Below are 23,715 nucleotides of genomic sequence, written 5' to 3'. Positions count from 1 at the left end.
TTCTATATATTCAAGTTTCATTCTATATATTCAAAAGATCATTCTATATATTCAAGTTTCATTCTATATATTCAAAAGATCATTCTATATATTCAAGTTTCATTCTATATATTCAAGTTTCATTCTATATATTCAAGTTTCATTCTATATTTTCAAAAGATCATTCTATATATTCAAGTTTCATTCTATATATTCAAGCTTCATTCTATATATTCAAGCTTCATTCTATATATTCAAGTTTCATTCTATATATTCAAGTTTCATTCTATATATTCAAGTTTCATTCTATATATTCAAAAGATCATTCTATATATTCAAGTTTCATTCTATATATTCAAAAGATCATTCTATATATTCAAGTTTCATTCTATATATTCAAAAGATCATTCTATATATTCAAGTTTCATTCTATATATTCAAGTTTCATTCTATATTTTCAAAAGATCATTCTATATATTCAAGTTTCATTCTATATATTCAAGTTTCATTCTATATATTCAAAAGATCATTCTATATATTCAAGTTTCATTCTATATATTCAAAAGATCATTCTATATATTCAAGTTTCATTCTATATATTCAAAAGATCATTCTATATATTCAAGTTTCATTCTATATATTCAAAAGATCATTCTATATATTCAAGCTTCATTCTATATATTCAAGCTTCATTCTATATATTCAAGTTTCATTCTATATATTCAAGCTTCATTCTATATATTCAAGCTTCATTCTATATATTCAAGCTTCATTCTATATATTCAAGTTTCATTCTATATATTCAAGTTTCATTCTATATTTTCAAAAGATCATTCTATATATTCAAGTTTCATTCTATATATTCAAGCTTCATTCTATATATTCAAGCTTCATTCTATATATTCAAGTTTCATTCTATATATTCAAGTTTCATTCTATATTTTCAAAAGATCATTCTATATATTCAAGTTTCATTCTATATATTCAAGCTTCATTCTATATATTCAAGTTTCATTCTATATATTCAAGTTTCATTCTATATATTCAAAAGATCATTCTATATATTCAAGTTTCATTCTATATATTCAAAAGATCATTCTATATATTCAAGTTTCATTCTATATATTCAAGATTCATTCTATATATTCAAAAGATCATTCTATATATTCAGACTTTGGTTGGAATATATATATAATATTTTCCTAAAGGGCATTCCATAATATACATATATGTATATATATGTATATATATGTATATGTATATAAGTATGTATGCAGGCCAGTTGGGGCCATCTTCCCAATGTATTCTTGGATGTTCGTTGTCTCATCCTGGACTGTGGTGCTGACACTCACCAGTCCCCGGCCCCCTTCCTTCCGCTTAGCGTACAGCCTCAGGGTGCTGGACTTGGGGTGAAACCCTCCATGCATGATAAGGAGCTTTCTTGTCTTTATGTCAGTGGCTTCTATCTCCTCCTTTGGCCAGCCTATTACCCCAGCAGGGTACCTGATCACGGGCAGGGCGTACGTGTTGATGGCCCGGATCTTGTTCTTACCATTCAGCTGACTCCTCAGGACTTTCCTGACCCTCTTCAGGTACTTGGTGGTTGCAGCTTTTCTAGCGGCCTCTTCATGGTTCCCATTTGCCTGCGGGATCCCCAGGTACTTGTAACTGTCCTCTATGTCTGCAATGTTGCCTTCTGGTAGTTCAATCCCCTCAGTTCTGACTACCTTCCCTCTCTTTGTTACCATCCGACTACACTTCTCCAGTCCGAACGACATTCCAATGTCATTGCTGTATAGCCTGGTAGTGTGGATCAGTGAATCGATGTCTCGTTCACTCTTGGCATACAGCTTGATGTCATCCATGTACAGGAGGTGGCTGACAACTGCTCCGTTCCGTAGTCGGTATCCGTAGCCAGTCTTGTTAATGATCTCACTGAGGGGGTTCAGGCCTATGCAGAACAGCAGTGGGGACAGAGCATCTCCTTGGTAGATCCCGCACTTGATGGTGACTTGTGCTATGGGCTTGGAGTTGGCCTCTAGTGTTGTACGCCACATCCCCATTGAGTTCCTGATGAAGGCTCTTAGGGTCCCATTGATCTTGTACAATTCTAGGCATTCCAGTATCCAGCTGTGGGGCATTGAGTCATAGGCCTTCTTGTAATCAATCCAGGCAGTGCACAGGTTGGTCAGTCTGGTCTTGCAGTCTCGGCTGATTGTCCTGTCTACCAGTAGCTGGTGTTTTGCGCCTCTGGTATTCTTGCCAATTCCTTTCTGTGTCCCGCTCATGTATTGACCCATGTGCCTGTTCATCTTAGCCGATATGATGCCTGACAGGAGCTTCCATGTAGTACTGAGGCAGGTTATTGGTCGGTAGTTGGAGGGGACCGGTCCCTTCTTGGGGTCCTTGGGGATCAGGACCGTCCGGCCTTCGGTTAGCCATTCCGGGTGTCTCTCGTTAACTAGCAGCTGGTTCATTTGTGCTGCCAGACGCTCGTGGAGTGCAGTCAGCTTCTTCAGCCAGTAGGCGTGAACCATGTCGGGCCCTGGTGCTGTCCAACTCTTCATACTGGAGACCCTTTCTTGGATATCTGCCACTGTGATGGTTACTGGACCCTGTTCAGGGAGGTCGCTGTGGTCTGCCCTCAGATCCTCTAGCCACTGAGCATTGCCGTTATGGGTTGCGTCCTTCTCCCATATGCTCTTCCAGTATTGCTCCGTCTCCAGCCTTGGTGGTGCTGTTCTCTTATTGTTCCCTTGCCACTGAGAGTACACCTCTGCTGGTTCTGTGGAGAACAGCTGGTTTATTCTCCTGCCTTCTATCTCTCTGGTGTACCTCCTCAAGCGGCTGGCCAAGGCTGTGAGTCTTTGCTTGGCAGTTTCCAAGGCCTCAGGTATGGACAGCTTGCTGTATTTCTTAGGCACCTTACTTGTCGCACCTTTCTGCAACTCCGTTAGTTGGCTAACCTCCCTCCGTGCTACTTTGATCTTGCCCTCTAGCCTCCTTCTCCATGGGGGGTACTGCACCTTGTGGCTGTTCAACTTGTAGCCAAGCATCTCACTGATCACTGCTGCCGTATTGTAGATCAGCTTGTTAGTGTCGGTAATCGTGGTTGTAGGTATTGCCCGTAGTGCTGCATTAACATCATCTAGCAGACCTTCTGAGGGTACTTCACGTAATCTTGGTATATATGTGTATATATGTATATATGTATATATGTATATGTGTATATATGTATATGTGTATATATATGTGTATATATATATATATATATATATATATATATATATATATATATATATATATATATATATATATATATATGTGTGTGTGTGTATATATGTATATATGTGTATATATGTGTATATGTATATATGTGTATATATGTATGTATATGTGTATGTATATGTATGTGTGTATATATATGTATGTATATGTATATATATATGTATGTATGTGTATGTATATATATGTATGTATGTATATATATGTATAGGTACAAAAATCCACCACATTAGATATATAGGTATACATGTCATACAAAAATCCACTACAAGTTTGTATGGAAGACATCCACTCATCTGCAATCACTTGCTAGCATCTCTCAGAGTGATGTTGAAACTGTGAAAAGTGTGACACAACACGAAGCTGAGTATTGCCTTCAAAATAACAGCTGCACCTTTTTGGAAATATGCTGGCAGCAGTGAATTACACTTTGACTTTAAAGGCGAACATACTCGGTATCGGCTTTGTGTCGTGCATTTTCTCATTTTAGTAACAATCACTATTACCATTCAGATAGTTGTCTAGGCCTGTCTCAGTTAACTAATCTTTGGTGTGAAATTGAATATTTGTTGACCAAAACTGTGCCTAAAATGTGAACTAATTAATTTAAAAAACAAAACAAAACCCAAAAATTAAGAATAAATACAAAATCTACATTGAATTGGAAAAGAAAGAAAAACTTTTTGAACTGAGATGCCATTTATACCTGAATATTTCACTCACATATCACATCACATATTCCTGCTGCTTGGTGGGTCAAAGGCACTGATGAAACCAAAAAAAACTTTGTGTGTCTCTTTAATAAAAAGGTCATATTTGGCACCTGGGTAATGAGAATGGATTAATTTTTCAGTATGTGTACACATAACATTAAGAATACATTAAGACTACTTAATGTGCACAATTTATAGAAAGAGTTCTAAAGGTAATATTCTTAGTCTTTCTCACTCCACCCATAAATCTAATTTTTTTCTCAAACATTGTGTTGTAATCGCTTCCTTCCTTTCTAGACAAAAGGCTTTTTGTTCCACATCACCATTGCTTGTTAACATCCACTTTCGACTCTGCAGTTGTCCTAGCAACCATGGTCCACGGTGACGCCGCATTTAGCGTGTGGACAAATTTTCTAAAGGCTTGGAAGTGTAGTCGTTCACAAACGCTAGATCAGTCCTCTCACCAACCAGCAGTCCTCAGCAACACTCACAGAATTGTTAAGTGTCCGGCAGGTACCCCTCCATTGCAGCATAATATGAATCGTCTCGCCATGCATCAAAGCTGGAAGCTGTGCAGATGGCTCCAAATCATACACAATTCAAGGCTCATTGGTGTAGTGCCTATGTCAGGAAGTCCATTACTATAATGTTAAGATCTGAGGTGTTCTTTGCTGCCCCTAACCACTCACTAGCCACTTTTTTTTAAAGTCGTAGTCTAATGGGAGAGGTGTTGCCTTGATGTCAAGTGCAATTTTTAGGCTTGTGCCTTTGAATTATGTTCTGTTATCTCTCAAACAGAGAGGGCTATAAGTGAGTGTGCAGCTGGAGGATAGGGGTTGTTACTGTAGATTATTCTGCATGAATGGTTGACATCAAAATGACATATAAATGTGTCAGTGGGTGAAAACCATAGATCACACATAAAATATGGATGTAGTTTCCAGATCTGACAAGTGAAGCCAGAGCAGGTGTATCTCGAACCTGTTCATTATAGTTCTAGCATACCATTAACCCACGAACATGCCTGATTTGCAATGTATAAACATCATGCCCACATATATCAGATATGATATATTATTACATTTACATTAATATAATACTTCCACATTGGGATCTATAATGAATACTGTTACAGTAATATTGCTCACCATAGAATACATAAAATGTTTGGTTTTATTTCTTTTAATAGTCATTATATAATCAAAACATGTAATAATATAATTGTCTTTATTTATGATATTGTAGTTAATGCTATTATCATTACACTACTATTTACAATCATTTATATAATTTATGTTATGTATTATAAATAGAAATGAATGTATATTTTAACACACATTATTCTCCTCCTTTATTATTCTTATAAATACATTTTTTCTAGTAGTCCTAGTCTGTGTTTCTCCAACATCAAGGTCATTTGGCTGACTTCCTCTGTGCCATACAGAAATTAATTGACCATTGACTAGCCTAATAAAAAGGTTCCCTCCTCAAGGTCTCTCGGCTGCTTTTGATGGTGGTCGTGTGCTAATACAGCTCCCCCTGTTCAGGTTTGGGTGCAAATCTGGAGCTGTGTAAACACCCAACTGAAGCCAAACATTGTAACTTTTTAAACTGTCTCTAATTACTACATGTAGTCCAAAATAGTTTGTTTTTTAATTTAAAATGTTTTAATCTTGTCTCAGTGTCATGCCACTGACTCAGGATGGATGAAACATTAGATCAAGAGTTTCCTTGTAATAGAAGTCCAGTTTTATTTATTGTGGTCTAAGAGAAATGACCTCGAACTGCCCCACTGAATTTATGACTTCAGTTACCATCTTCTTAATGAGTTTGTAGCCTCAATTGATGGTTTCATGTTCATTTCCTAAATCATCGCCCCATTAAGAGTAAAGAGTAAAAGACAGAGGATTGAAGATGGGCTTACCTTGATTGTTCAGTGTTGTTGATTTCTCAATTAAATCTCATGACTGGTTTAAGAAAAAGAAAAAGAACAAAACAATAGACAGTATAGTTGATATTTTAGTGTTTTCTACACAATAATAAAAATACAGAGAAGTTGCAGTAACAGCAGGCTAAGCAGACGTCCATGTATTCTAGACATCCTGCTTCCCAGCAACACTTCCCTGCGGGATCCCCAGGCGTTCCCAGGCCAGTTCTGCCTGGAGATCCAAAGTTAGACCCAAAACCCAGTCAATAAAAACTCAACAAACTCTGACAAATAAATATCCAAAGTGTCTGTTACATCCCTACAGTAAGATGTTAAACCTTTTGTGAATAAACCGTTTTACTTAAAATGTTCTGATGCATGCTTATTAAGTCACTTGGATGAGCGATGAAACATTTCTTCCATTGAAAATGCTGAACAGAATCAACCCATTCGGGACGTTTTGCTTAAAGGAAAGACTTTATCAGCACTTGCTAGCATCTAAATGACATCAATATATGAATGTAAACACACCTTATAATGCTAATAATGATATGCAATGCTACAGAATAAAAACAAGAATTCGAGAGTGGATGGGCATGTTGGGGTTTAAAAAAATCTGTCTTTTTCTTCAAACAAAGTAAAATGCACGTGTCGGTTTTCTCCTTTCATTCAGGTGATGGTGTACACTGTGGATTACAACCTGTACAAAAGTCTATCAGCCATTCAAGTAAATTGATTGCCCTTTCTGCTCCTGTCCACTCTGATCTTTTGTTTTAGTGTAATAAAGGTTTTCTTGCTTATATGCAACATGAGATTATTATATAATTCCCAGTTTCAGGAGTGTCCCAGCTAGACACTCAACCCTTTGTTTGATTTATCAGTCTGGAAAATCAGTTGCAATTAGGAGAGAAGTTTGGAGTCTGCAGCAAAAAAAGGAGCATTGAGAAAAGGCCTTTTTTAAAGATCCCCAGAGGTCTGTTTTCAGTGTTTGCCACATTTCAGTGGCTTATGGATTTAACAAACAGTTCAAAATCATACAGCATGGAAAAGGCCACTTTCTTGATTCATCGTAAAGGGAAATCAGCCTCTGTCAAGACCAGTGTCAAATAAAAAAAGTTAATTGTGCTATAAACTTGGATGTCACATAAAAAAATGAACGTAACATGAAAGTAACTATTCAGGTAGTTCAACAGAACTACCTGAATATTTATCGGCTGCAAAAGACGACTTAGATTAATTACATTGTTCTTATTCTGTTGTCATTGTTGCATTATTACTCGTGTTTAATAACCTTCTTGTATTTGTGTCGTGCTGAAGCACAAATAAAATTCAGTTCATCCAAACTTCAGAAACATTCTTTTGTTTTGTCATTTTGTTCCTTTTAGTAACAAGAGATTTCTCCCTCGCTTTATTTCATTATAGTTTTTATTAGTTGTGAGGGGTAAAAACCAGAGGAAGTCTGTTGCAAATAATAAAGCCATTTTGTTTGTTATCAACATACTCTCTGCAGTCTCTAATTAATTTTGTAAACCCAGGGCAATCCATGCCTGAGGATATAACTGTGGCTTTACTTTATGCTTTGGACTTTAATTTTATCTATTAGATCTAATTGGAAGGTAATTTCCGCCTGCTGCCACAGGAGACTTCTGAAATCAAACACTGTGCAAACTCCCAACATCACCGTCTAACCAGATGGTGTTGGATCATGAAAACATGAATGTTTCAGTGCACGATGCCGGTACCCCCATGCATGGTGGAGAGAAGGAATGTTTAAAAGGCAGATGTATCCCCTTTGGTTCTTATGTTAGCAAAGTTTTGTAACTCACTGTCTGGGACTTACAGGGATATAATGTTTATAATATAACCTTCTACGGCAAGAATGTTATTTTTTGGAGAAACTAAATTTCTGGCCTATTTTTGGGGGAGGTTGGGGATCTCTGAGGATATATCAATAAACAAATTTGTCCTTCCCCACTCTCCCTCACCAGAATTTGTTTTGTTGCCCCATGGAGGCTGCTTACAAGTTCAGTTCAGGATATACAAAAAGATGGAACCTTGACATGAAACTATTGTTGGGTATCAGTGTCAGAAAATCCCAACAATGAATATTTGAAGTGTTTTTAGTGACATCACCTAAGAATAGACTTTAACCTGATGGCCAAACTGCCTGAAGACAACCTTTTTGAGTTGTGGTTTGTGCAGGTCATTAAAAAGTTGGTTACCAGGTGATGAACAGGTGCTGAGAAAGACAAGAACCACCCATAACCACCTGTCAGAGAAGGAACCCCAAACATAACCCTAACCATGACACATTCATACTTGTTCCACAACCATCTACACAAAATGATGTAGTGAAACAAAGGTCAGATGTTTTTCAATAAAAGCACTCATCCAAATCGATATGAGGGTCAAGCTGAAAAAGTATGCATGCCAGGAATTGTGCAACATGGATAATTAGGACATAACAAATTAATACAAGTACACACCAACCTCGACATGAGATTCAAGCTGCAAAGGCATGCATATCTTCTGTCTGCTGCCTGAACATGACCCTAAATGAGACTTCCTTTATAAGAAACTTTCAAATTTCACATTTTTCAATTTCACCTTATCCTATCCTCTTTCTTTCTCTACAGCAGCCGTCTTTTTTATTTAGAATCAGAATACTTTATTAATCCGTAAGGAAATTATGTTGTTACAGCTAAGATAATAAAAACAGCAACAGACTGAACAACATTTCATGAACAATATTACAAAGATACAAAATATAAGAAATCTAATATATACAGATAGCTAATTTATAAATATCCAGAATATTATACAGCTTAAATGTATATTATTGACTTAGGGATTTATGATTTTTATATTAATGTGCACATATTTATTAAAATAATAAGTTTGATTTTTTTATGTTGCAAACTGAGGTTACCCAGGCTGAGATTTTTGTTTCAAATAATGTACTATAGTGAGTGCAATACTCTGCATGATGTGAATTATATGTAACTGTGGCAGCTGATTATTGCATGGTCAGTGATGGTTATATTCCTCAGTCACATTATCTACTTCACCACAAGTTCCATCAAACATCTGAACTAAAAGCCACTAAATGGTCTTAAGCCTGCTGCTTCAGCACCATGGACAGCACCAGTGCAATGCTGGCTGGGCAGTGACTGCAAAAGCTGATTGTATCTTTCACTAATAGCAGAGAGATGCGGGATAGTTGTAGGTTACTTTGTAGTTTGGTGATCCAGATGATTGACAGCCAGAACATAAGAGGCCCTACCACACCAGCTGTGTGTGTGTGTGTGTGTGTGTGTGCGTGCGTGCGTGCGTGCGTGCGTGCGTGCGTGCGTGCGTGTGTGTGTGTGTGTGTGTGTGACAGACAGTAACAGAAAGAACAACAAGATGAACAAGTAATCACAGTGTAGTCTACTGCAGGCAATGTTTCTGTAGCAACTTATTTATAACCCAGTAAGAATAATGCTTTGTCACTTTTTGTAGCCACTCCAAATAAACTTGGTAAATTCAATTTATGATGTAAGCCAGCTCTGAGAGCTTTTTTCCGCTCTTCAAAAAAATCAACACTACATTGTAATCATTTATTGCTACCACTAGAGTGATATGAAAAAAATGTAGTACAATTTCAATGTTCTAGTGTCTTCAGATTACACATGATGTCCTTGTTGCAGCCGTAGCCTGAAAGCGTATTCTCAGCGGCCAGCTGTCAGGTCTTATGCAGACCATGGATCGATGTGCCAAATAATTAAGTGTACTGTGAATAATTAGCACAGCAGGCCCTGTGAAGCAAGTTAGTTCCTTACCTTTCCTCTCTCCAAGTTTCCTTTCATGTATGAGTTGGCCTGGGGGTCTGAGCTGTATTTCTGAGAATCATTAGCCACAGTCAGGTCCTTTGAGATGACTCCGATTGCAGCTCTATGAAATATTAGACACCAAGTGTTACTTTTTTGTCACTTGAGCTGATGAGAGTGAATTGAAGAGGGGGGAAAAAGAGGGGAGGGAGGTAATGACAGGAGCAGAGTATAAGAAAGGAGAGAGAGGATGAGAAAGGAATGACTCAGGCTGGCAGGAAGGGAGGGTTGGAGCCTTTTAAACGATCTATTGGAACTAATGGATAATGTCAGAGAGAGCACCAGACCTTACGGAGAGTGCATTTGCGTGCTGGGCTTGCAGATGATTCTGGTAAAAACCAATAGATCTAAATGGTAAATGGAGGACTCAGTGCTACACAGCCATGACTGATCCACAGAATAAACCGGTCTTTATGTCTTCTTTTTAAAAAAGAGTAAAACACAATGAAAAATCTCAGGTCCTTGCACTTTTTAACTTCTGATCTTTTGCCCTTCATCTTCTCCAGGCTCTACTAATTGCTTGATTTTAACTCGCGTGGTTCCTTCCTGTCTGCTATCATCCGTTCTTTGAAACCAGAAATCATTTATCTGGATGTGTCTTTCTCCTCTTCCTTCTGTCTCTATTCTCATTTCCTTTCCTCCAACCTTTCTTTGATCCAAAGCACCATCTACTATATTTTCTTTCTTTTTTGCTGACCGCTGCAGAAGCTTTTGTCTCTGCTTCTCGTTCCAAGCTAAGTAGGCCTGCATCTTATCTCTTTCTAATTACTGAACGCTGCCTCGTCTACTGTATGTCGCCGCTGTAGTGGAGGGGAAGACATAGGACATAGAACAAAGAATGAAAATTAAATTTTTGGATGCTGAAACAAAAGAAAATTCTAGCAAGGGCAGTTCTAAGACACTCTGTGTAAACCTGAAGCAAGTTGAGCATTAAAGAAAGATGAACCTGGAGTCTGCATGTGCTGGTAGGTTGAAAACGACAGCATGTGACACTCTCTCAAATGTACATGGTAAAGTCTGTTGTTCATCTTGCAAGCAATTTCTAAATAAAGATTGCTTGAGAGATGAAAAAGGGAAGTTGGGGATTCAGTCTTATTTAATGATTAATTACTTTCTGTATAGGCGGAAAACAACCCAAACACATAAACAAAACTTTATTTTGAGGATGAGTTCAGCATTCTTGTGCCAGATAAATGCCACACTGAGCACTGTGGGCCCCACTTTGTGATTTAAGCTGGTAATACATTTTTATTTGTACATAAAATCTTGGTTAGTGTCACTTTAAGCCTTGGAGCAGCTCTGGTTCTTCGCCTTTGTAGGCAGCAGAGATTTTTCTGTCACAAGCCACCACTTCCCCTCGCCAGCTGGCCCCCAATGTCAGATCAATCAATATCTCCAAACACAGATGCACTCTGCTGAGCTCCACATGAAACCTCAATAACCAGCCACACAGAGACAAAGATGTAGACAAAACAAGACAACTCTAACACACATAGATGACATAAGTATGCTAAGAGTGAACACTTTCTTCGCTTCCATTTGATTATTTTCACAGTTATTGGACAGAGTAACAAAAAGCAGGCAGGGAGGGGAGATCAGATAATACAAAAAAATAGATAAAGAAAAAAATATCAAGGGAAATAAAGTTTATTTAGTGTGTGTTTCCATGTGTATAGAACATATTTCTTTATGAAATTTCCTTTCAGGACCGATACAGAATAAATCCAAAGTATGGCACCGCAGGGTCAATGTGCTTCCACTATTTCTCAACTGTGAAAAATTTAATTACAAAGAGCAGCGTGCATGGAAAATGTGAAACACCTTTATAGATGTACATTCAGGTCTTTTACTTTATATATTTCTCAGTGGAGAATGAGACCTAATTATACATATATCACACTACACTCCTAAAGGGGAAGTTATTTTCCGTTTCCACTCACGTGATTTCCAGTAACCCTCAATTAATCGGCAGCAATGCCTGATAACTGGGTCTATATTAATCATCTCAATATACAGTACTTCTCAACATGCAGTGTGCAACTGAGAGTATTACATTAGGTTTAATGGCATGTATTAATGCATTTGTTTTCCAGTACCCTGATGTACAGCACTACTTTTCTACACTTTCATCCCACAAACCCTTAATAGTTCTTTCCCATTAAACAAAAACAAATAACAACAAAAGTGTGAGGCAGTAATTAGCAGTTTATTTCCGCTTGTTCCCGATACTTGCTAGCCACTGGTGTTTGTTGAGTTTGCAGTCATAACAGCATGAGATAATTTGATTTGGTGTAATTAGATTGTGCTTTTCCAACACAATGCACTTTACCATCATACTCACTCTTCAGCCTTGGTTCCTGCTTGAGCTGAACTGATAAGTCAATTCACATACACACACACACACACACACACACACACACACAAAAGCCACAGCATTTATTCATTTTTGTTAACAAAAAAACAACACACACACACACACACACACACACACACACACACACACACACACACACACACGTATATATATATATATATATATATATATATATATATATATAAATAAATATATATATATCTATATATATATATAGATATATATATAGATATATATATATAGATATATAGATATATAGATATATAGATATATATATCTATATAGATATATAGATATATATATCTATATATCTATATAGATATAGCTATATATATATCTATATATATATATAGATATATATATATTTATATATATATATATATATATATATATATATATATATATATATATATATTATGGAATGCCCTTTAGGAAAATATTATATATATATTCCATCCAAAGTCTGAATATATAGAATGATCTTCTGAATATATGAAATGAAACTTGAATATATAGAACGATCTTCTGAATATATAGAATGAAACTTGAATATATAGAATGAAACTTGAATATATAGAATGAAACTTGAATATATAGAACGATTTTCTGAATATATAGAATGAAACTTGAATATATAGAATGAAACTTGAATATATAGAATGAAACTTGAATATATAGAACGATCTTCTGAATATATAGAATGAAACTTGAATATATAGAATGAAACTTGAATATATAGAATGATCTTCTGAATATATGAAATGAAACTTGAATATATAGAATGAAACTTGAATATATAGAATGAAACTTGAATATATAGAACGATCTTCTGAATATATAGAATGAAACTTGAATATATAGAATGAAACTTGAATATATAGAATGATCTTCTGAATATATGAAATGAAACTTGAATATATAGAATGATCTTCTGAATATATGAAATGAAACTTGAATACATAGAATGAAACTTGAATATATAGAATGAAACTTGAATATATAGAATGAAACTTGAATATATAGAATGAAACTTGAATATATAGAACGATCTTCTGAATATATAGAATGAAACTTGAATATATAGAATGATCTTCTGAATATATGAAATGAAACTTGAATACATAGAATGAAACTTGAATATATAGAATGAAACTTGAATATATAGAATGAAACTTGAATATATAGAACGATCTTCTGAATATATAGAATGAAACTTGAATATATAGAATGATCTTCTGAATATATAGAATGAAACTTGAATATATAGAATGATCTTCTGAATATATGAAATGAAACTTGAATACATAGAATGAAACTTGAATATATAGAATGAAGCTTGAATATATAGAATGAAACTTGAATATATAGAATGAAACTTGAATATATAGAACGATCTTCTGAATATATAGAATGAAACTTTAATACATAGAATGATCTTCTGAATATATGAAATGAAACTTGAATACATAGAATGATCTTCTGAATATATAGAATGAAACTTGAATATATAGAATGATCTTCTGAATATATAGAATGAAACTTGAATATATAGAATGAAACTTGAATATATAGAATGATCTTCTGAATATATAGAATGAAACTTGAATATATAGAATGAAACTTGAATATATAGAATGAAACTTGAATATATAGAATGATCTTCTGAATATATAGAATGAAACTTGAATATATAGAATGAAACTTGAATATATAGAATGATCTTCTGAATATATAGAATGAAACTTGAATATATAGAATGAAACTTGAATATATAGAATGAAACTTGAATATATAGAATGATCTTCTGAATATATAGAATGAAACTTGACGTCACGGAGGCGCTTGCGCCATCTAGTGTTTTCCTTGTTTGTACCTGCGAGGAATGGCACTATGAGCCAGTCCGCACGGAATTTTGTGGCTCAAATTCTAAGTAATGAGGAGCTAATTAACACCTTGGCAAATGCATGTTCTGGCCAACCTAATATTTGTACTAGTGTACCGCATCGTACTACTGATGAAGAAATTTATTCACTTTTTCATCGTGGAAGACCAAATGCAGTGAACCTCTCCGGTCAGATAACCCCTGGCTATCCAGCTAACGTTATGGAGAACGTGCCTTCCACATCACAGGAGTGCCCCACAACAGGTCCCATCTACAATCTTAGACCTTTTACTCGAAAGGGCCCAAGGCAGAAGAGGTAAGAACAGAACTAAATGCACTGAAATTACTAGTGGAAGGTTAGTAATAGCCCGTAGGTTTCAATTGCTCGACGAAGCTAAGTAAACAAAAATATCACAAAAAAACAAAACAAAAAAACTGTGCGATAGACTGACAGCGTGTGGACGTGGAGACTAAACTGTGCACAACAGTTAATTTGTTTAATTGTGGAAACATTTCTATAATATTTCACGTCCCGTAAGCTTAATCTGCAAACATTGTGTAAAAGCAAAGCACATCAGTTGTTACAATACATAGTTGTTGGCAGTATATAATTTAATGAAACCTTTTTTAAAGCAACAAAAAGTACTCCGTGAATTGAAGACATTTGTTTATGTGATTGTTAAGTTTCTCCACCCATCCATCCCACTATCTTCCATCATCTATCCATCCATTCATCCATCCATTCTCTTCCACTTATCCAATTCAGGATTCCAAGAGCCTATCCTAGCTACCATGGGGCTAGAGGGTGTTTATTAATGCAGATTAGACATGTGTACAGCATGGTGTATTTTTTTAATTAAATGTACTTCATTGATCAGAGAAGTGTAATATAACATGCAGAAATGTTTAATTTGCCTTTATCCTCCATTAGGTTTCCAGCACAGCTAAGCAGGTCACATTCTGTGGCTCAGTCTTTCACCAAAGAAGCGATTCTCTTGCCAGACCATCTAACTACACATGTGCCAAGGCGTAACAAAAAAGCTTGGCTTTTTGAAAATGGACATATAAAATCTGCACTGGAGTTTAGCTGTGACTGGGACTCAGACAAAGTAATGCAGGCAATAAGGACTGCCTTCCAGCCAGTTGTTGAAGGATGCAGGTAAGCTATGTTTTCTTCCTCCCCTAGGCTACAGATTTTGCTGGCATGCCACACCAAACTAGTTGAGCCATCACTCACTTCCAAACAGACTTTGAATGGAGACCTTGTGAAAAAACTGTTTCATCAGAAGTCAATTTATGTCAGACCTGACAAGGTCATCTTATGTGAGGACAATGAATCAGTAAGTAATCCTGATCATTTCAGCAAATGTATGTATTTTCATAAAATGAGAGTGAAAAAGGCAAAGATGGATTTTAAACTCCCTTAAACATTGTCACTTGTATTATGTTTTAATACATAATACATAAACATATTACTAATATTTATTATGACATTTTGTTGTCAGTATAATGAAATGTATTATCTGTTTTAATTTACAGACATATTCTGATGGAGAGAGTAGCCATACAAGCAGGCAGGATTTCACAGAAACGTTGAATTCTGACAAATGCGGTAAATATTCCTATCTAAAAGTCGCTCCAAATAAACTGTAAATTAAGTTGGTTCACTGTCTGTTACTTAGTCATCTTAGGCATTGTGTCTTTAGCTAAGTGTCAAGTCTTTGTTAAAATCATATTTAAATTTAGTTTAATATTTTGAGCAGGAAGAAATGTACCCCTAAATACATGAAAAGCAAAAGCTATAAATGTGATTAGATGTTATTCAAAAGTTAAACTCCTGTTCTTTGTGTTCTCACAGTTGAAATTTCTAAAGAAGTTCCCTCAGCCATTCCCATTGTTAACGCACAGTCCATGTCTGTTGATGATGAGGTCATCTGGTGCGTTGCTACCCAAGATGTTTGTACTGTTGAATCTTCCATCTCTGCTGACACCCTCACAATGTCCACCAATCCTGCTGTCGTTGCTACTGATGAGGATGAGCCTTACTCCAGTGGAACATCTGCCTTTGTCAGTTACAACACACCTGGCTTATCAGTGGGTTCTTCTGCCAGTGTTACTGGTGACACACGTGTCTTCTCTAGTAACACCTCCAGTGTGTCCAATGGACCTACCCAGCCAAGTTTATCCAGCACATCCTACAGGTATGTGTTTTGTACATGTTTGTATCTTTTAATCTTTTGAGCTATATTGTGCAAAAGTCATGACCCACCCCTGCTTTCTTTGTATTTTGCTGGAAAAATAGGAAAGAAGCGCAGTGATTTACTGAAGTCTACAAAATTCTGTCTACAAACAGACATGGAAGCGCAGTATATTAGAGTAGAACAAAACTTGTAGAATTTTAATGAGCTTAAAATTCAAAATGTGATATGAGCTACTTTAGTCTTCAACATAGCTTGAACTCTCTTAACCAAGCTTTCTTGATGGTGATGTCTTCTTTTTATTGAATTTCTTTAAGCATGGTTCAGGAATAGTTTTCCAGGCTTTTTGTTCTGTTCTCTGTCAAGATGATCCCACACAACTTTAATAATGCTGAGGCCAATCTATGTATTGTGATAATGTAATTATGTCAACATCATTTATATGTAATTTAACTAAATAATTTACAAAACATTCTGGCTTTGCAGTACATATCTTGGCCTGTTTGAGGAAGAATACCTGTCAGATGACCCCGACCTCCAAGAAGCCATTTCAAGGTCTTTAGACTCAAGTGCAAGTGAAAGGTCAGTACAACACAAACTTTTACATGTTGAAAGGTCAACATATTAACCATTATTTTATGTTTGTTGCGGAAAAGGAGTCATCTACTGTCTAGTTTTGGATCAGTTTGAATAAGCAAACTACGAACTGCAACCTGTGATTTCTGTTGTCATTTGAAGATTACCAAGGCTATCAGATTACTTATATTTTACTTGATATATGTTTTGGTTTATTTTTACTTTTTTGAATGGAGGTTGGTTGTCAGTGTTGGATCTTGTTGTTTTTCTTGTTCTGCTTGTATTTATATAGTGTATTTATACTATTTATAAATACTAGTGTATTTATGACAAGATAAAAATGTAAACTTAGTTTAACTTAAACTTAATCTTTTTTCCATTATCACAAACATTCTTGATTTGTATCTCTTTTTTGTTAAATATCAATTACAGTCTTAAGAATGGTACATCATTATTCTGTTGGTGGGTTATTGCCATTGAGACTAGTATATTTCTTTACTGTTTTTTTTTTTGTGTGTGTGTATGTTTCAGTGACGTCCAGAGCTTAGAGAGAATCTTGGAGCAGATTGTTACTAGAGTAAATAATGACAGCACTGTACGCTTCAACATCATAAGGCGAAATGTGTGGGATGGAGCATCCAGAGCCATGGGCAGATCCAATTTTTCACCAGAGAAAAAAATAGAGGTGAAGTTTACTGATGACTATGGAATATCTGAGGGTGCTGTTGACAATGGAGGACCTACTCGGGAGTTCTTCCGACTTTGCCTCTGTGAAGTCAAGGACAAACTTGGCATCTTTGAAGGTCCACCCAATGCTAAAGTTCTTACGTGCAATTCTAAAGGTACTTATGATTTTATTAATTGTTGCCATTTGATTTATTTTACATCAATACATTATACATCAATTGGTTTGTGATTACATGTACGAGTTTAGTATCTCATACAGTTAACTAAACACATTTTTTTGGCAATGACAGAATTTTTGTACCACCACAGAGGATTTTAAAAAATTAAACCTAGATTGACTGAAGGGAAGATTGTCTGCTTTAGTTGAAAGGTTTGAAACAGTACTACATATTTAGAAATTCTGGTCATTTTTATACATGCTCTCTCATTTCTCAAAAGTAATTATTCAAATGACTGATATGGTGTAATTCAACAATCAAGAGATGCACTTATGAATGGAAACACAGATGTTTTACAACAAGGTGCAATAGTAAATAACTGGAAGGACTTTGCCAGAAAACATCTAAAAGAACTATGCTATACTACTATGAAGATATGGACAGATGACACCAAGATTAACCAAAATGATGGAAGGAGAAAAGCATAGTAAAGAAAAGAATAGCTTAAGTCACACATGGTGGAAGCAGTGTTATGACACGGGCATGAGTAGCTGCCATAGAACCAAGCCACTACTGTTGTCAATGATAGCATTGGTGATTTGTGAAGTGTAAAGGGCAATCTGTTCAGATTCAGCCAAATGCAAATGCTAAATTGATTGGACAGTGTAAATTGATAATAACCCAAAGCATAACAAGCCAGCTCAGTTACCTGATCTGACTGTAAGGCTGTAAAGAATTGTAAAGAATTTTAATCCTTGTATTAAAAATAATACATAAAATGGTGTTAGCTTTCAATCACTTGTCTAAAGCAACCATCTTTAAAGATGGTGGATAATGTATAAAATTGACTGTAATTCCTAATCAGCTGGTGCCATTTTTACTCCAATTCATGACAGGTCCCTGTGTATCATATTTCAGCTCAGTTGTTCCATGTATAGGCATTCTTTATCTGTATCTAAGACAGTCTGGCCCTGTAAGGGGAAAAATGTTCTTCACCTCTGATACAGCAGTCCACAGGAAAGTAAAATGTAATTAGTTCAGAAATGTCTCTTGATAAAACCTCAAAACCTCTTGTTATGATACAGGTTCCAAATCCAATCAAATATAATAATAGTAATATAAAATACAATTTGATTTTGTTTTATTTTGGCTAGGTTCAGAGATGGCTTGAGGTCTCTAGGTGTCCTAGATGCTCTACAGACATACCCTCTTCAGATGAAGTGCCTTTTCGTGAAAGCTGGAATGGCTCTCAGAGCAACTGATATGGAGAATCTATTCCAGATCATTCACTCCGAACGAGGGAGTAATGCATTTCAAGATGAGTGCCGGACCCTGGCTTTCTGGCAAGACTATCTTCAGGAGGCAGAATGTGAGTTTACTACTTGGCACATTGTTTGACCATAAATCAAAATTCTCACTTTTGTGCAGCAGCATCATGAAATTACAGACATAGATGCCATAACAAAAAAGGTAGATAGATAGTACTGATGCAAGTGCTGGGTTTACAAAGAACATTGTATCCAAATGTGATTTCAGTTTGACTTCAGTGTATTAACAGGATAAATAAATAACAGGATAAATAGGAGGATAACTAAATAAATAAATTATTACCAATCCTGTATACTGAGTACAAATAATAGGCTATTGCTGCATCCACGTACATTTAATATGTTGTGGTCTCCACTAACTTCTTTTTTTGACATTGTGGTTTCACTGTATAGCCTAAATAAGCTTCATGTGTGTCTTTCAAATTACAGCTTACTTTTAAAAATATATACATGTTTCACTTTTGATTTAATCTTTTGGTAATTTAATGTATCTGTACATCAGTAGTCTTAGTCAGAATATCATTAATATTTTTTATTTTTCTATCTTATAGTTGAAAATGATGTCTCTTTGGAAGATATTCTTGTTTTCTGCACTGGATGTGACAGCATACCAGCCCTGGGTTTTTCTCCAAAGCCAAGCCTTGAGTTCGTCACTAACTGCAGATTTCCAGTGGCCAATACTTGTGAAAATATCCTTCGTATACCAGTTCATTCAGTGTACACTACTTTCAAATCAGACATGGATTTTGCAATACGGAATTCACCAGGATTTGGAAGAGCATGATGTGTTTTCTTAAGGATTGGTGACATGATGAGGATTTGGGTTTTTTTCTATTTTGCATATGCATTTTTTATTTTCTTGTTTTTGTTAATGTTGAAAACCCCGCATCAGAGTACACCCTGGACAGCAGTAGGACTGTATAGCCTAAATAAGCTTCATGTGTGTCTTTCAAATTACAGCTTAAATACCAGTTCATGCAGTGCACACTACTTTCAAATCAGACATGGATTTGATAAGCCGAAGAGAATGGATAGAATAATTTTGTTTCAGTTTATACATGTGGGGCATTTTTTTGTTTTTTGATTGTAGTTAATTTGTTTTCCTGCTTATATGGCATGTTTTGTCTCTGGTATGACCCATAGTAACATTACATTATTTAGCACCCCTGCAGTGAGCAAAATAATATGCCACAATCTCATTGTTATATAGAATTAAGTTTTCTCAAATGCTTCCTGTGTTCAACTATTCCACATAATGTGAATTTTCAAATGAGATGAGTTAAGCTTTATTTCAGTGTCCCATTTGAACATTTATGCTTTACACAGAACTTTGTATTAATATCATTTAACTTTTAGCTTAACTCACAGGTTTAAAAATGTTTTTGTTAGGTTTTGGTAAAGTTTTGAAAAGTATTACAGTAACCCTACATACTAAAAGGTAGAAAGACAGTATCTCCAACACTGGCAGCAAAGTTGTCTATAAATGTGACAGACATTGGTTAGGTCAAACCTGGTTATGTTACAGGTTGAAATATGAACATTATATCACACTATATGACATTACAATCTTATCAAATTATTATATATTATCAAAGTATTATAAACAATAATAATAATGATAATGATAATAAACATAACCTGGTTTGCAGGGAGTGTTTTAAGGATTTTGTTTGCATATTTTACTATACTACTTGATAACACAGGCTCATTGTAGATTGTTTGGGGTTTTTTTCCTCTTTCATTTTGTTTTTTTAAGACCAGCCCTATTACTGCAGAATATTATTTCCTTCCTATGGGTACTGGAAATACACAAATAAAGTGTTCTGTGTTTCTACTTTTTATGTAATTTGTGTCTTTAAAAAAAAGTTTAAAGAGTTTAAAATGTATAACATATTTTATTTAATGAATGAATCATAATTCCTGTTTATTAACAGATACATTAGTACATCATACAATCATATGTAACATATACTGTAACATTTTGTACTGTGACAAGTATGGTTTGTCATGAAAGAAAAGTGTAGTCTAAACACTTTATTTGTCTACTTTTATGATTTAAATGGCACAAGTGAATATGAAGATAAAACCAGTCTTTTTATCTTACCTTTCTTTTACCTAAATAATAGTCTTGGACCCTTTTCAGTATCATGATATTTCACAATTTTTAGTGTCTGGCACTCAAATAAATTTTTTAATTAACACAAACAAATTTACTAATAACTTAACTGAAGCATGCGGCATGCTGTCAAAAAAACTTCTATCCCATGATTTCCATCGTCACTCAAGGGGTCGATCTGCCTCAAGTCAGCCGTCAACTGCTGGTGATGGTAAGAACGATGTCTGAAGTGCACTTGACTGAGCGGTCTGTGATGCTGAGGAAGTTGCAACATTCCAACAGTCCACAGCTGCAGCGGGGAGTGATTTTCCATTGTCCTTAAGCTGTGATGGTTCCACTGATTTACAAATTCATCCACAGATCTGTTAATTCTTGGAAGATATACATGGTGAAGAGCCCTAATATGAAATGGATCAGTGCTATCTAAAATCCCAACATTTTCCATAAAGAGGAAAAGGTCTTTAAAGTATGCTGACACAACTCTGTTTAGTTCACCCCACAATCTTTCAATTCTTTGATTATGCACACTTCGTCCAACCATAAAGCTTCCTCTGTTTGGCCCTCGATGTTCAATCATAAACCGTGCAATATCAATATTCTCACTGCCAGCATCACCCCTGACACGTTGTGGGAGGTCAAAGAGATCAACGGCACTCTGGAACCCCCAAGGATTTAACTTATGGTTTGTGTCAATATGCCTGGAATAAGAAGAAATATATTATTATTATGACACTAGATGTACATTAAAATAAAGGTCTATGACTTTGACATTGTACTTCTGTCATGTAAACTATTTCTGGAGATAAACAATATTTTAAACCCAGACATTATACAACATTGTTTATTAAAACACAAACAAAATATTATATTACTACAATGCAGGAAGTAATAATTAACATTAATCAAATTTAAGACGTGAAAAAAGGCATACCACACTTGATTTGGGACAGTGACATTGTAGACCCTCCGCTGAATTGCTCTCCGTCCTCTCAAAGCTCTTCCCACTGGATCAACTATTCTTAAACGTTCTCGCACTCGCCACCGCTGAACTCTGATTCCTCTTCCTCTCAAACTACCACTAATGTAGGATTCTCCTGAGCCAGGGGTATGTGTAAGAATCTCAGTAATGAGATGATCAAGATCCACATTTGAAGTATTATTAAAATTTCCATAGTCCACTAAACTTAGTTGTATCCTGTGGTTGTACAGTGTTCGAACATTTACTGACAACATTTGAGATATGGCCATCCAACTAAACCCCAAGTCTCGCATGTCAGTCAGCTGAGTAGCTGGTATGTTGTACCTAAAAGAGTTAGAAACAAAAGAAGAAATATGTTAACTTCTTTCTTATTTCTTGCATTCATTATCTTGTTTGCCATCTCTTGACTCTTTCAAGTGCCATACACATTATGAATGAATTTGTTTCCATTTTTATCACTTACCTTGGCCTTCCTCTTTGAGATGTAGAATGATATAATGAGCCCATAACATGTGCTTCAGCTTCTGCTCGAAGTGTTAGCTCAGTTGACATCTCCATCAGTGATTGATAAATTCCCTCAAGAAGTGTGCATAATCTTCTCCCAGAAACGTTTTGTTGAACATTATTCATGAGCACTAGAAATTTTGCAATAATGAAAACGTGTTCTTCAAGGTGACGTAGTATAAATTCAAATTATTTCTACCATTTGCAGTTTGAACAGCTGTCGCAAAACAGTTGTCAAGCTCTAAAAAGTACTGAAATAGTTCAGCTGATGCCATTTTGTAAAGGCAGAGAATTCAGAAACACATCATCTCTAAAAATGAGGTTCATACATTCTATATATTCAAGTTTCATTCTATATATATTCAAGTTTCATTCTATATATTCAAGTTTCATTCTATATATTCAAGCTTCATTCTATATATTCAAAAGATCATTCTATATATTCAAAAGATCATTCTATATATTCAAGTTTCATTCTATATATATTCAAGTTTCATTCTATATATTCAAGTTTCATTCTATATATTCAAGCTTCATTCTATATATTCAAGCTTCATTCTATATATTCAAGCTTCATTCTATATATTCAAGCTTCATTCTATATATTCAAAAGATCATTCTATATATTCAAGTTTCATTCTATATATTCAAGTTTCATTCTATATATATATTCAAGTTTCATTCTATATATTCAAGTTTCATTCTATATATTCAAGTTTCATTCTATATATTCAAGTTTCATTCTATATATTCAAGTTTCATTCTATATATATATTCAAGTTTCATTCTATATATTCAAGTTTCATTCTATATATTCAAGTTTCATTCTATATATTCAAGCTTCATTCTATATATTCAAAAGATCATTCTATATATTCAAGTTTCATTCTATATATTCAAGTTTCATTCTATATATATTCAAGTTTCATTCTATATATTCAAGTTTCATTCTATATATTCAAAAGATCATTCTATATATTCAAGTTTCATCCTATATATTCAAGTTTCATTCTATATATATTCAAGTTTCATTCTATATATTCAAGTTTCATTCTATATATTCAAGCTTCATTCTATATATTCAAAAGATCATTCTATATATTCAAGTTTCATTCTATATATTCAAGTTTCATTCTATAT

General features: G+C 35.0%; 1 protein-coding gene across 1 annotated transcript; it reads left to right on the top strand.

Annotated features, from left to right (window-relative positions):
* Window positions 1-15,217: 15,217 nt before the first annotated feature.
* On the top strand, window positions 15,218-18,625 carry LOC309689803 (uncharacterized protein; the record flags this gene model as incomplete). Its single annotated transcript, XM_082506464.1, has 6 exons — window positions 15,218-15,369; window positions 15,569-15,641; window positions 15,888-16,230; window positions 16,714-16,809; window positions 17,335-17,645; window positions 18,609-18,625. Exons 3-6 carry the CDS (start codon window positions 15,941-15,943, stop codon window positions 18,623-18,625), a joined length of 714 nt encoding a protein of 237 aa, XP_082362590.1. The 5' UTR covers window positions 15,218-15,369; window positions 15,569-15,641; window positions 15,888-15,940.
* Window positions 18,626-23,715: the final 5,090 nt, after the last annotated feature.

Source organism: Aulonocara stuartgranti (genome assembly GCF_965226115.1).
Source record: "Aulonocara stuartgranti genome assembly, chromosome: 15".
In the NCBI taxonomy this organism is placed as follows: Eukaryota; Metazoa; Chordata; class Actinopteri; order Cichliformes; family Cichlidae; genus Aulonocara; species Aulonocara stuartgranti.
The sequence above is the reverse complement of the archived record's forward strand: the minus strand, read 5'-3'. Positions and strand labels throughout refer to the sequence as shown.